We start from the raw sequence: 11,741 nt of genomic DNA, 5'->3' as shown, positions 1-11,741 counted from the left end.
GGAAAAGGCAATCAGAGTCAGGAGGAGGGTCTTAGCGCTTTCAATCAAAATCTCACCTGGTGCTGCTTATGTCCTCTTCCATTGGTTGTCTGGGGTGGGGCAGCTTCTTCCTGGTAGCTACCCTGGCTGTCAGTGCCAAGGCTAGGTTGCATGACCTGCAATGACGGCGGATAAACCATTTTTCTGTAAAGGTAAGTTGTTTCTCTGCCATTAGTACATTGACTTCTTCATTTTTTTTTTTACAAAGTTACATACTGCCGCTTGAAGGTCACAGTAAAAAAAAGGCTGGCTTTTTACAGTGTTTTATCCAATCATAATAATGGAAAGTTGACTGGAAGGAAGAACTGATGTCAAATCAACACTACTCAGCTTTTGCTTGAATAGCATTGATGCAGTAATTTGTGCATTTGGTACCCCAACTAGAGGTAAGTATGGAATATATGGGGTATGTGGTTTCTTTTCACCGTTAACAAGGTTGACATTTCTGCATTGGAAAAAAAATTCAACTTTCAGTGACTTTTTATTGTTTTTCTCAGTTGTGAGCTATTAGAATCAAAATTAGCAGAAATAAACACTTAAAGTCTATCATTAGGCCCGAGCAGATAAGCGCTGCGAAAACCTATTGTTTTTCAAATGTTTTTTTTTTTTTCTTCTGACAAATGAATTGCCTTTTTGGGGGCTTTAACATATTCAAAAACTCACCAAAATTGGTGGAGCCATAGAGACTGTGAACAATTTACGTATTTTAAGGTCTACGCAAAATTCGCAAAACAAATGTCTCAACAGCGCCCCCTAGAAAATTTCAAAAGACCCTTTCCTATCCTATTCACTTACTTTATCATAGAAACTTGAAATTTGGTACACTTGTAGAACTCCCCAAGACAGTCAGAATTTACAATTATTCTCATAGTGCAAGTCAAACAGAAAGTCGGCCATCTTGGATTGAATTTGCGAATTTCACCCCATTTTGGCCATTTTTGGCATATATCCTTGTGACATATAACAGTTATAATTTTATTAAAAATGCAGCAGTCATGAGTTCATAATGTGATAAGATTTATTTTAAAATATGTAAGTTGATTTTTCTTTAACATTACATAATTGATAACTTTTTGAAGCATGGTGCAACATAGTTCATGATTTGTTAAAAAAAATGTTTGAGTGGCTAGTGAAAATTGGTCATTTTTCCTATGAAATGTAGAGATGTAAGTGGTTATCTAAAAATGTAACAATTACTGAGATTAAAAGAGATAAAGTGCTGAATATTGATATCTGTTTCCCACCTTGTTTTCATTGCTAATTATTGTGAGAAATCATTAACGTGATCAGTTTCTTCCCATAGATGAGAATCATTAATCATTATTGATAATTTATAACTAAAGGCAAACTGAGTAAATTTGTTATTTCAGAAGAGCATGTCAAACTGTTAGCCTTTATATGACTCAGTACCCATGAAGTAGCTTTCAGTTTCAAAAAGGTTGGTGACCCCTGATCTACTCGCTGCAGCCAATCAGCAACACATTTTTGTGCATTGTCTGTGAGCAAAGCCAAACATGACACACCGAGTAATTCAAGGAGGGCGGGTTTGGCTGCTCCGTGAGAGCATGAGCTGTGGCAAGGGGGAGGCGGTGCTGGGACCAGGCGGTGGCTATAGGCCTGAGCGGCGCTTGGCTGCGAGGGCCGCTTGTTTTTTTTTTTTGTATTTTTATTTTATCTTTTTATCTATTTTGTTTTACTTTTCATGTTTTTGTGTGTCTGTTTTTGTATGTCTGTGTAACAGAAAATTCTAATAAAAATATCTTGGAAAAAAAAATAGTTTGAGTCATGCAGAACTGATTTGACCGTTTCCATAGCAACCATCAGAAGCAAGACATTCCCCCAGAACCATGGTGAGCTCATTGTAGCTATGACATCATCATCTATGACATAGATCAAAGAACATCTGAAGTTATGAATTCTTGAATCTCAAAACAGGAGTTCATATCCAATCATCTCTTCGACTCTTCGACTCTGCGTGTTTTAGCAATTTTAGTATGGAACAGGTTTTTACCACCGTCTTTTTCCCATTAACTTTTGGTGCTGGATATGTCATCACCACCGGAGTAAGGAAGATTTTTAATAAAATACTTCCTGGGATAAAATTTGAAACCTGGAGTTACCAGGATGAGACCATCGACTACGACGAGTTTGATGCCTTTCTTTTCAACCCTTCGCCAATTGCAAAACAAACTTCCCCGGCTGGGGAAGTTTGCAGAGCAGAGGTTGTTGAGGACTCAACAACCTCTGCTCTGACAGAAGTGGCATTCAAAGACCGGTCTCAAGAGAGGGCTGTCCCAGGGGAAACGTCCTCGGCTGAGGATGTTTGCTCTGGAAAAAGGAGGCCGGACTATGAAACGCTGACTTCTGTGCTGCAAAAAAGGGCAAGGGAAGAAGATATCTATGGCATTCGAGCTCTTCATAAGTCAAAATACGCCGCCTGCCCAACATGCGAGGATAGGGCTAAGTTTAACCCACACCTGCTAGATAAGGATAATTGCTGTTCGTTATCTTGATAACTTCAGACCCACAGTCCAAAAAATGACTGTCAAGTTAATTGGCCTCTCCAAATTGTCCCTAGGTTTGTGTGTGTAGGCTGCACAGTGGCACAATTGGTAGAACTGTTGCCCTGCAGCAAGAAGGTTGTGGGTTCGAATCACGGCTCCGGTCTTTCTGCATGTTCTCCCTGTGCATGCGTGGGTTTTCTCCGGGTACTCTGGTTTCCTCCCAGTCCAAAAACATGACTATCCAGTTAATTGGCCTCTCCAAATTGTCTCTAGGTGTTTGTGTGTGTGTAGGCTGCACAGTGGCACAGTTGGTAGAACTGTTGCCCTGCAGCAAGAAGGTTCTGGGTTCGATTCATGGCTCCGGTGTTTCTACATGTTCTCCTTGTGCATGGTGGGTTTTCTCCGGGTACTCCGGTTTCTCCCAGTCCAAAAAAATGACTAACCGGTTAATTGGCCTCTCCAAATTGTGTGTGTGTGTGTAGGCTGCACAGTGGCACAGTTGGTAGAACTGTTGCCCTGCAGCAAGAAGGTTCTGGGTTAGATTCACGGCTCCGGTGTTTCTACATGTTCTCCCTGTACATGCGTGGGTTTTCTCCGGGTACTCTGGTTTCCTCCCAGTCCAAAAGCATGACTGTCAGGTTAATTGGCCTCTCCAAATTGCCCCTAGCTGTGAGTGAGTGTGTGTGCATGGTTGTTTGTCTCTGTGTTACCCTGCGACAGGTCGCCAGTCTGTCCACCCTGGACAGACTGGCGACCTGTCCAGGGTGACCCGCCTCTCGCCCCGAACGTTTGCTGGTGATGGGCACCAGCAACCATCCATTTTCTTAACTTTTTGTCCTAACGGACAAGGGTGTTAAGGGTGTTAAAAATTTTAAGGGTGTTAAAAAAATTAAAAAAAAATAATAATAATTTTTTAGGACAAGGGTGTTAAGAAAATGGATGGATGGATAACCAAAATTCATTGATGGTTTTAAGTAGTTGAGGGATTGAGCACTTCAGATTAGACAGCATTAAAATAATGTCATCTGCAAATAGTCCAATTTTAGATTCAATACTTTTTATTCTGACTTTTTCTTCTGTATATTTGGATTGTTCCTTATGGCAAAAGCCAATGGTTCAATTGCCAGAATAAAGATTAGGGGTGAGAGGTGACACCCTTGATGTGTTCCCCTAGCTAGATTAAATGAATCAGATATAATATTATTCGTTATAACTGAGGCTGTGGGTTTATTATAAATGATTTTAATCCAGGTTATGAAATAACTACCCAAGCCAAATTGAGATAAAACATTGTATAGATAGTTATGTTCCACTCTGTCGAATGCTTTTTCTGCATCAAGTGAAAGCAAAGCTGTATCGGGATGTTCATATTTAGCTTGCCGCCCCTTTATGAATCCGTTCTGATCAGGTTCAGAAAGAGATGGTAAACATTTCTCAAGCCCAAGTGCTAGTACCTTAGATATTATGTTGGCGTTTATAAGAGATTGGTTGAAAAGATTCGCATCTGGTGGGAGGTTTTCCAGGTTTAGATAGTACTGTTATGATTGCATTTTGTAGAGAAGGAGGTCATTCTTTAAGGGTTTAACTTTCTGCAAGCATATTATAGAGGGGCTGTAGTAGTCAGTTTTTAAATCGATTTACAAGTAATACTGTGAATGAAGATGTGTGTGAGTTGGTGTCAGGGCAGCAGGTCGCGCTAGACTTTTTTTGTTATCCGTTATCTTGAGCGACAACATAAAAAAAAATTGGTCATGCACTATTTTTATCCGTGAAATTACAATCATATTAACATCGGCTATTTAGTCGCAATTTATGCGGTTTAGTTAATATTCACCGTGAATCCAGATCCCATCACAAATTAAGCAGATTCTTACCTTTTAACACTGATTTAAATATTGTAATTTTTAAAACTGAGCAGTAATTTTACATCCATGCAAACTCAAGTGTAATATTTAAAACTTCAGTACATAAAATCAGTTATTTAACAATATGAGGTGTTGTTTAATTTATTTTTATCATTGTATTTTCATACATTTATGCTAGGGCTGCCGTAGTCTAGTTTTCCAGAGCTACCATCTGCAACTTTAGATGCGTTCCTTCTCTAACACACCTGGATCATTGACTCATTATAAGCCTCTACAGAACTGAATGAGGGAGTCAACCTTTTGTCTGGGATGTGTTTTAGCGGGGATGCATCTAAAAGTTGCTGAGCAAACAAATGCCACTAAAATTGTTTATTATGTATGAGTTTGAGGAACTGTTCTTTCAAGAGCTGTGCTCTTAATAAGTAGGTCCACCTGTTTCTAACGCTGCTACCCAGTGCGTTAAAGTCTTTACGATCGTTGAGCCAAATTACCACTAGAGGGCAGAGTTGGGTTCTTAATTTAAGAGAAAGATTAAAGGTTGGACAGTGAACGGAGGTGGTCCATTTGCTTTAATGTGGATGGAGAAGTTTCGTCTTCGTCTTTTCGGTCATAGTAGAACCGTTTTATTGAGCCACACTGATTATTCGTCGCTCTGAGTTTTGCTTTGAGGTACGAATCTGGAACCTCCCCAGTGATGAGAGTGATTGTTCTGGATACAACTTGTAATATATCAAACCGTTATTTAGATCAGAATTAAAAAGCCTTCAAGAAACAGAAGTCCAAATGTCTTTGATTTAACCCTCCTGTTATGTTGCGGGTCAAATTGACCCTTTTTAAAGTTTAATTGTTTTTAAAAAATAGTTAGAAGTATTTTTTTTGCATGAAACTTTTTCTATTTGTCTTAATAGGTGCACTCTACATATAAATTTAATTAGGCCCGAGCAGCTAAGCGCTGCAAAGGCCTATTGTAATCGTGCTGTAAATTATTATTATTCTTCCGTAAAGTAAATTGGCTTTTTGGGGGCTTTATCATAATCAAAAGCTCACCAAACTTGGCAACCGCATATAGAACCCAGTGAAAATTTATGTATTTTAATGTCGGCGCGAAAATCGCACAAGAAACAGCCCAAGGGCGCCACCTAGCAACTTTCAAAAGACCCTTTCCTGTTCACTTACTTTATCGTAGGGACTTGAAATTCGGTACAGTTGTAGAGCTCCCCAAGACACTCAGAATTTGCAATTAACGTCATAGTGCAAGTATCTTAGGAAGTCGGCCATTTTGGATTGAAGTTCCAATTTTGACCCCATTTTGGCCGTTTACAGACGTTGCATGTGATCAAACTCCTCCTACGTATTTCGATCGATCGGCTTCAAACTCAGTCAGATCGTTCATAAGGCATGGCCGATTCAAAGTTATCAAATTGGTGAGTTTTCGAGCATGCTGAAGGGGTCGTACCAAGGGTCAAAGTTCACCGACTCGCCGTGCAACACAAAACTGTTACATAACTATTACATAAAAGCAGACAGAGGCACCAAACTTTCAATAATTGATCATCATCGAGTCCCATAGAATAATCAATAGTCAAATGATGACATCACTTAGGCCACGCCCCCTTAGAACAGGAAGTGTAATGTTTTGCACTGAACGATCCCTATCTGACCCATGTTGGTGTGTTGTGGATTCCAACCCCGTTTGTTTTCGATGGAGTAGGTGGGCGTGGCGGCGTGGCGAAGTAACCTGTAACGCCGTGTCCATACGTTTGGCTCTAGATTCCACAATTTTGAGCCCAGCTGCACCAAACGTGACATGAGTGATCCTGGTTGGATCGATCCCCTACGATTATATGTCGTCATAGTCTGACTTAATCAAAGCCCCGCCCCCTTAGAACAGGAAGTGCCTTTTTTTCATTGGAATGCTCCATCTCTGGCTCTTTTGACCTAATCAAGATGATTCTATGTTGGATGACAGATAACAAGTTGGTCTCACTTGCTTTAAAGCGCCAAGAGTTTCCAGTAGAGGGTGTGGCCGCGGCGAATCAGAGGTCACGCCACCGCCATACGTTTGGCTCCAGATTCCACATGTTTCATTCCAGTTGCACCAAACTCACTAGGATGCACCCTTATCAATCCCTGAACAGGAAACCATAACAACCATTGATGGGCGTTGCCTAATTTCTATATAACGCCCGCTAGAATTTTTTTAAATGATCAGCCCCAAGCCATGCTTTTACCTAGAATTATGAAACTTGGTACACATGTGTAACTTGTCAGGACCTACAAAAAAGTCTCTTGGAGCCATGATCAAAACCCAAAAGGAAGTCGGCCATTTTGGATAAAATTCCGCCATTTCCTGTTTTTCATAGATGTCATGTTTGATCGAACTCCTCCTACAGCGTTTGACATACAGACTTCAAACTCAGTCAGCAGAGAGTTGAGACATTAAGGGTCTAAAGTTATCACAGGAATTTTTGTATGTCAAAACATGTGGGCGTGGCTAAGTTCCAAAATTTGACTATTTGCCATAAAACATCAAAGTGACATAACTTCCACATACAAGGTCACAGCTGCTTCAGACTTCCTATGTCTCACTACTGACCAACCCTCATTACATTCTCATGGTCAGATGATGACGTCACCTTAGCCCCGCCTACTTCCGACAGGATGTCACCTGTTTTTTTCTACTGTATGTCTTACTTTTACTGAGAAATACATACGGAATTAATCTTCTACCACCTGACATAATATGGCCTGATGATGAACTCTGATGATGAACTCTAACCCGTGGGGGCGTGGCCAACTAGCTGTCCTTCGCCATATGCATACAATTGTCTCTGAATCACACACGCATCTTCCGATTGGCACCAAACTGAATACGTATGTTCAATGCTAAAGAGCCCAACAGGATTGAATTGTAATTTGACTCCACTGCGCCCCCTAGGTCATTCCGTCAGCTATAACTCCTCTCTACATCGACCGATCTGCACCAAATTTGTGGTGTGTCGCCAGGGAACCATGCTGAACTCATCGGTGCGTATTGCCTGGCGGGCGCGCGCCTAAACTGTGTGACAGCGTACGCGGTGGCAGGCGGGTGGCGGTGCTGGATCCCCCGCAGTGGCTATAGGCCGGAGCGGCGCTTGGCTGCGAGGGCCGCTTGAGGCTCCGCGGAGCTTTAATTCTACTTATTCTTCGTTGTGACAATATTATTGACTTCAGAATAAATGTCAAAAATAATAAGCATTCACTAAGAGAGTATTTTGGAATGTGTTTATAATTTAATAAACACATAAATACACGTCAAATTAATATATCGATATTTTACATTTCAATTATGGAATCTTGGTATTAATTGTATTATTTCAAGATACTTTGGATTACCAAAATAAGAAAGATTAAAATGGGAAAAATACAGCATTTTCAGAGCAATAATAAATTTTAGCTGTATTGATTATTGACAAAATAAAGAAATGCAAATAAAAGTAGTACATTATTTAATATGTTTATGTTTTGCATTGCCATAATATAATAAAGTGCTGGAAAGTCCACAAGCTCAAAGGCAAAATTACGTAATCACCGTTTTGGCCAATCATCGTATCGCTCTTCAGAGCTCGTTTACAGTTAAACCAATGACATGACGTGAAGGTTAAAGAGTCACCGCCCCCGAAATGGATAAACAACAAAGATGGAGTTGTGAATTGAGAGCTACGCAGACACCTCTAGTAAATGTTTGTGTTTTTTTTCTTATAGACTTTTAAGCGTCTAAATGATAAAGCTGACGTAGTACAGTAATATTAGATGTAGTTTATGACCGTTAGTCGTCCTGAGAAGCTGCCTAAGAGGTAACAAGTCGGTTTCTAGGAAACGACTCAACAACAAAGCTTTGTTGCTAGCTCGTTTTCACTCAGCGTGCTAAGCTAGTGGACACGCGAAGACAAAAATGGAGAAGGTATATTTACTGTTGCTTTATGTCGGCGTTTAGATACATTATAGAATAATAAATCATTTGTTCTACTGGGTTTCTGGCTTCTGGCACATTAACAACAGTGTCAACTTGTGAAATAATTCGTAGTTTGTACCACTGATGTCAGGAATTATTTTTACCTCCTGGGATTTACTGCTTATGCTTTATCTGTCCTGAACCTTTGACAGAGGAACTTCCTGAAGGGGCTGCCTGTCTACAACAAAAACAGCTTCACCAGGTTCCACGCAGACTCCGTATGTAAAGCATCAGTAAGTTCTCCATTCTCACTGTTTGGATAAACAAATGTTCCTGTTTTGTCGACATGATTACTGCTCATTTCTGACTTAAACTTATTGTCAATCCTGTGCTCCAGAACCGTCGGCCGTCTGTGTATCTTCCTACACGAGAATATCCATCAGATCAGAGTAAGTTCCAAGACGTGCTCTAAACAGAACATCCTGTGCATCTTTTAATGTTTCCTGTCTGTGTTATTTCACTTAGTCATTGTGACAGAGAAGACAAACATCCTACTGCGGTATCTACATCAGCAGTGGGATAAAAAGGTAAATGTTGGAAATGAGTGGAATGATGTGATGACCTGGAAACCTGCAGGGTTTTAGAAACAGAAAGTCTCAGGGTGTGTGAAGTCAAACATACTCATGCTGCAAAAAAATGACCATATTTGAATAGACTCCACAGTTTCTAAGCTAAAGAACTTTCTGGAACCTTCAACTTGGCAATTGCAGAAAATTTATTTACATGTCATGATAATAAATTTTACTGGTTGATAAATTGTCCCAGTAATTATTACAATAACATTGTTGTTTTGAGACAATTTTCAAGTAATATATTTATAACGGCATAACAATACAATTTTGCCCTCTCAAAAACCAATAACCAATCATTTTAACGCTAGAATTGGGAGACATTTTATAGATCCAAAAATAAAACATGACAAAAACGATTAAATAAAATGCAAATAAAAACCACACACACCCGAAACCATAAATAAAATGGACTGTACTTCAAAAAATAATCATCAGAATGGAATTTTATCATGGGGTTAATTGATTAATTGCTTATTGCAACAAGTTTATGAATACATGTAAATATTTGACAGATCCAACATTGTCTGGATAAAGGAAAACCACAATAAATGCCAACCTGAACTATCCACATTTCAAACTCTTTTGCTGTACATTATATTAATTTTCCGTTCAGGGAAAGAGACTATGTGAAGCACGACATTCAAATTTGTATGTAAGCGTCTGAGCCGTCATTGTTTCATCTTTGACTGCCCACGCTGAATGTCGTGAGCCAACAATTTGGATTTTCTTCTAAATTTACCAGAATTCGGGGAAGAAGCGAGAGCAGGAGCAGACAGAAGAGGACAGCGCAGCGCCTCCGCGAAAGATGGCGCGAACGGATAGCGAGGAACCCACTGAGGACTCGTAAAGAGCCACGCTGCTTCCTCCGTTCTCCCAGAGACTCGACTGCTTCAACAGAATCCAGCCAGACATGCGGCGTGTTTGCAGACGTGGTGGTGCGGTAAACGGTGCTGATGGTTTCCAACCGCAGCTGTCCCGGCAGCCCCCCACAGTGTGACTCCAGGTTTACTCCAGCAGCTCCTTTACCTACCAAGTCTCCATGTCTCTGCTGTAGAGTGGGAGTCTTAACATGACCATACTTCTACCTCCTCTGCCCTCCGTCCTGTTTTGTTCTTCTTCTTCTTCTCGTCCTAAACAGTCTCGTTTGTACACAGCATGTGAAGTTCTAATTGTTGCAGAGCTTATGTATGCAATAATTCACGCATATGCATATGTTGCTATCATTCTGGTTTGTGCTCAATCAGGTATTTTCCACTTACATAATTGGTAATGAGAGGAGGCATTTCAAATATGTTCTAGTTTCATCTTTAATGTTCAGTGGTTTATGATGATTTATTGATTCTGGGCTTTCTGCATTAAAAGACCTGAATGCTGAAGGAAATGAGTTGTTTCGTCAGAGAAACTAGTGATTTATTGCCTTAAATAATATTGGAGAAATATGAGCCAGCGTCTAGTGAAGTAGATTTCTTGCTCACATCGGGGGATTCAGATCGGTTTCCAGAAGTAGATTTTGTAGCTTTCAAGCGCTTTGTGGTGTGAGACTTCACAACCAATGGTGTACATTTTCTAACAATAAAATTAAAATAATACTTCAATATTTTGTTAATATCTACAGCTATGTTTAAGTTAACTTGTATCCGTACTAATAGCGAGACTTCCTGTGAGTCCGTGCTACAATGTGCCAGACACACTAAAGGAGAACCCTGAAAACTGGGCCAAGTTGGGCCGAGCAGGTACTGGTGGGAAAGAGTCTTCTTTAAAGAGTTCAATGCATTGAGAAACGGGTTCAGACTGGAACGCTCACTTCCTGACAAGCGTTTGGATATTTGCAGTGTACATGTTGGAGTAACAGTCAGTTGAAAAAATATTTATGCTCCTTCAATTTTGGCACACTGTCACCATAAATGACATTCTTTTTTTATTGGGATTGTTGATTAAAGAGAAAAACATTATAGTGCACACAATGTAATGTGACATCTAAGGAAATAGATGTTTTCTAAATAAATCTGAAAAGTGTGAAGTGCATTTGTAATTGCAGCCTTCACTGCAATAACAGCAGAAAGAATTACGTCTGCTAGCTTTGCCTGTGTTGTATAATAGCTCCAACTCAATGCAGTCACACTAGACGGAGAACAGATCTGCTGTCAACATCAGTTTTCAAGTCTTGCCATGAAGTCTCAACATCCAGGTCTGGACTTTGACTGGGACATTTTAACACATGATTATGTTTTCATAACCCGTTCCATATTCCATGTTTTGGGGCCTGCAAGAAGACGAAGCTCCTCCCCAGTCCTCAAGTCTTCTACAGGTTTTCTTCCCTGATTCTCATATATTTAGCTCCATCCTTGTTCCCTGTTCCCACAGCATGATGCACACACTACTGTGTTTCAGAGTGATGTGGATTCACGTCAACAGATTTGCTTTGGTTCTATTCAGAATTCCAATAAATTATGTTCGTCCTTTTAATGCGACAAATGGTTTTGTATTGTGTCTTGAAGTAATATCTTCTTTGTTTAGCTTTGTTGTTTTTTTTGTGTTTAAGTTGTTGAATTTAAAGGCAGATTTTGGTCACAATGTAACAAGAACGTGCTCTGAACAGTAAAATGCATCTTTCTTTCAGAATTATTTGCGGTGTTTGTTTATTCACTGACTGCTGCTCAGAGGTTGGGACTGAGTGTTTACCTGCTCGGGCATGATGAGTACCAATTCTAACGTTTAGCATATTTGACGTGGACACTTCTTTCAACTTCTCAGTAGAACAGTTGCA

At 40.0% G+C, this 11,741-nt stretch overlaps 1 protein-coding gene across 3 annotated transcripts; it reads left to right on the top strand.

Moving 5' to 3' along the window:
• The first annotated feature begins 8,019 nt into the window (after window positions 1–8,019).
• LOC103479147 (DET1- and DDB1-associated protein 1-like) lies at window positions 8,020–11,596 on the top strand. 3 transcript variants are annotated; one of them, XM_008433416.3, is made up of 5 exons: window positions 8,020–8,130; window positions 8,555–8,635; window positions 8,740–8,791; window positions 8,868–8,929; window positions 9,717–11,596. In XM_008433416.3, the coding sequence occupies exons 1-5, from the start codon at window positions 8,071–8,073 to the stop codon at window positions 9,819–9,821; spliced, it is 360 nt and encodes a 119-aa protein (XP_008431638.1). In that variant the 5' UTR covers window positions 8,020–8,070; the 3' UTR covers window positions 9,822–11,596. The 3 variants fall into 3 exon arrangements, with proteins under 3 accessions (XP_008431638.1, XP_008431639.1, XP_008431641.1); XM_008433417.3 differs by having other exon boundaries at window positions 8,023–8,124; XM_008433419.3 differs by having other exon boundaries at window positions 8,042–8,351.
• Window positions 11,597–11,741: the final 145 nt, after the last annotated feature.

The sequence above is a fragment of the Poecilia reticulata genome, chromosome 17 (genome assembly GCF_904066995.2).
Source record: "Poecilia reticulata chromosome 17, P_reticulata-male-v2, whole genome shotgun sequence".
NCBI classification, from domain to species: domain Eukaryota; kingdom Metazoa; phylum Chordata; class Actinopteri; order Cyprinodontiformes; family Poeciliidae; genus Poecilia; species Poecilia reticulata.
Note: the sequence above shows the minus strand (reverse complement) of the source record. Positions and strands in the feature narration are given on the sequence as shown.

Excerpts from the sequence above, each read along its gene's own strand:
- LOC103479147 (XM_008433416.3), top strand. The coding sequence starts at position 8,071 with ATGGATAAACAACAAAGATGGAGTTGTGAATTGAGAGCTACGCAGACA. Across the intron at positions 8,131-8,554 it reads CGCAGACACCTCTAGTAAAT|AGGAACTTCCTGAAGGGGCT; the intron begins GTTTGTGTTTTT and ends AACCTTTGACAG. Across the intron at positions 8,792-8,867 it reads AGAATATCCATCAGATCAGA|TCATTGTGACAGAGAAGACA; the intron begins GTAAGTTCCAAG and ends TATTTCACTTAG.